We start from the raw sequence: 850 nt of genomic DNA, 5'->3' as shown, positions 1-850 counted from the left end.
GGATGGTCTCGATCTCCTGACCTCGTGATCCGCCCGTCTCGGCCTCCCAAAGTGCTGGGATTACAGGCTTGAGCCACCACGCCCGGCCTATAATCATGTTTTCTAAAAAGAGCCATTATTTCCTTTGCAAATGTATACTATTTATACTTTATATTTCTCTTGCTGATTTGCAAGGAATTCCAGAACCGTGTTAAATACCAGGTGTCGTGAGCTACAATAGGAATGCTTTCGGATTTCACCACTGACCATGAGCCTGACTTTTGGTTTGAGATAGTTCATATATTTCTCATATTATGGAAAGCAAGTGATTTTAAACACAAAACAACCCAATGTGCCGTTTCCATGGGGAGAAACTGAGGCCACCTGTAACAGATACCGTCTGGAGCACGTGTCAGAGCCTGTGGCCTCGCCTGTGTATGTGTGTGTGCGTGCCCACGTGCAGGTGCAGTTTGTCTGGGAGCCTGTGGCCTCCTCTGTGTGTGTGTGTGTGTGTGTGCGCGTCCACGTGTGGGTGTGGTTCGCCTGGATGTGAGCACTTGTGCCCCACTCACCTGCAGGGCCTGCCCTGCCTGTTCTTTCCTCCCTACTTCTGTCCTGCTGCACCCACCCTGTCAGAGGCAGGCCTGCAGTGCCCCAGACCTCCCCTTCCCCCCCAGGATCAACGGCCACCCCGGGAAGTCCACGCGCCTGGCAGGCTTGTGGAAGCTGGAAGAGGTCAGTCACCTCCAGGCTTCAGGCCCTGTCCCTGAGCCACTGCTCCCCTGACCGTCGCCCAGGACCCCTCCCTGATCCCCTCCCCCGTCTGGCTGGCCCCACAGTCCCATGTCAGCAGCTGCATGGTGGACCCGCC

The 850-nt window shown here is 55.5% G+C and overlaps 1 protein-coding gene across 1 annotated transcript in view; it reads left to right on the top strand.

The window, feature by feature from the left end:
• ANO9 (anoctamin 9) overlaps positions 1–850 on the top strand; it is a 14,259-nt gene that overhangs the window by 10,211 nt on the left and 3,198 nt on the right. The window contains exons 13-14 of the mRNA XM_011930136.1: positions 657–714; positions 819–847. Of these exons, the coding sequence (XP_011785526.1) occupies positions 657–714; positions 819–847 (87 nt within the window). The remainder of the gene's footprint in view (positions 1–656; positions 715–818; positions 848–850) is intronic.

This window comes from Colobus angolensis, unplaced genomic scaffold, assembly GCF_000951035.1.
Source record: "Colobus angolensis palliatus isolate OR3802 unplaced genomic scaffold, Cang.pa_1.0 Scaffold84, whole genome shotgun sequence".
Lineage (NCBI taxonomy): Eukaryota > Metazoa > Chordata > Mammalia > Primates > Cercopithecidae > Colobus > Colobus angolensis.
This window is presented reverse-complemented; position numbering and strand designations above follow the sequence as displayed.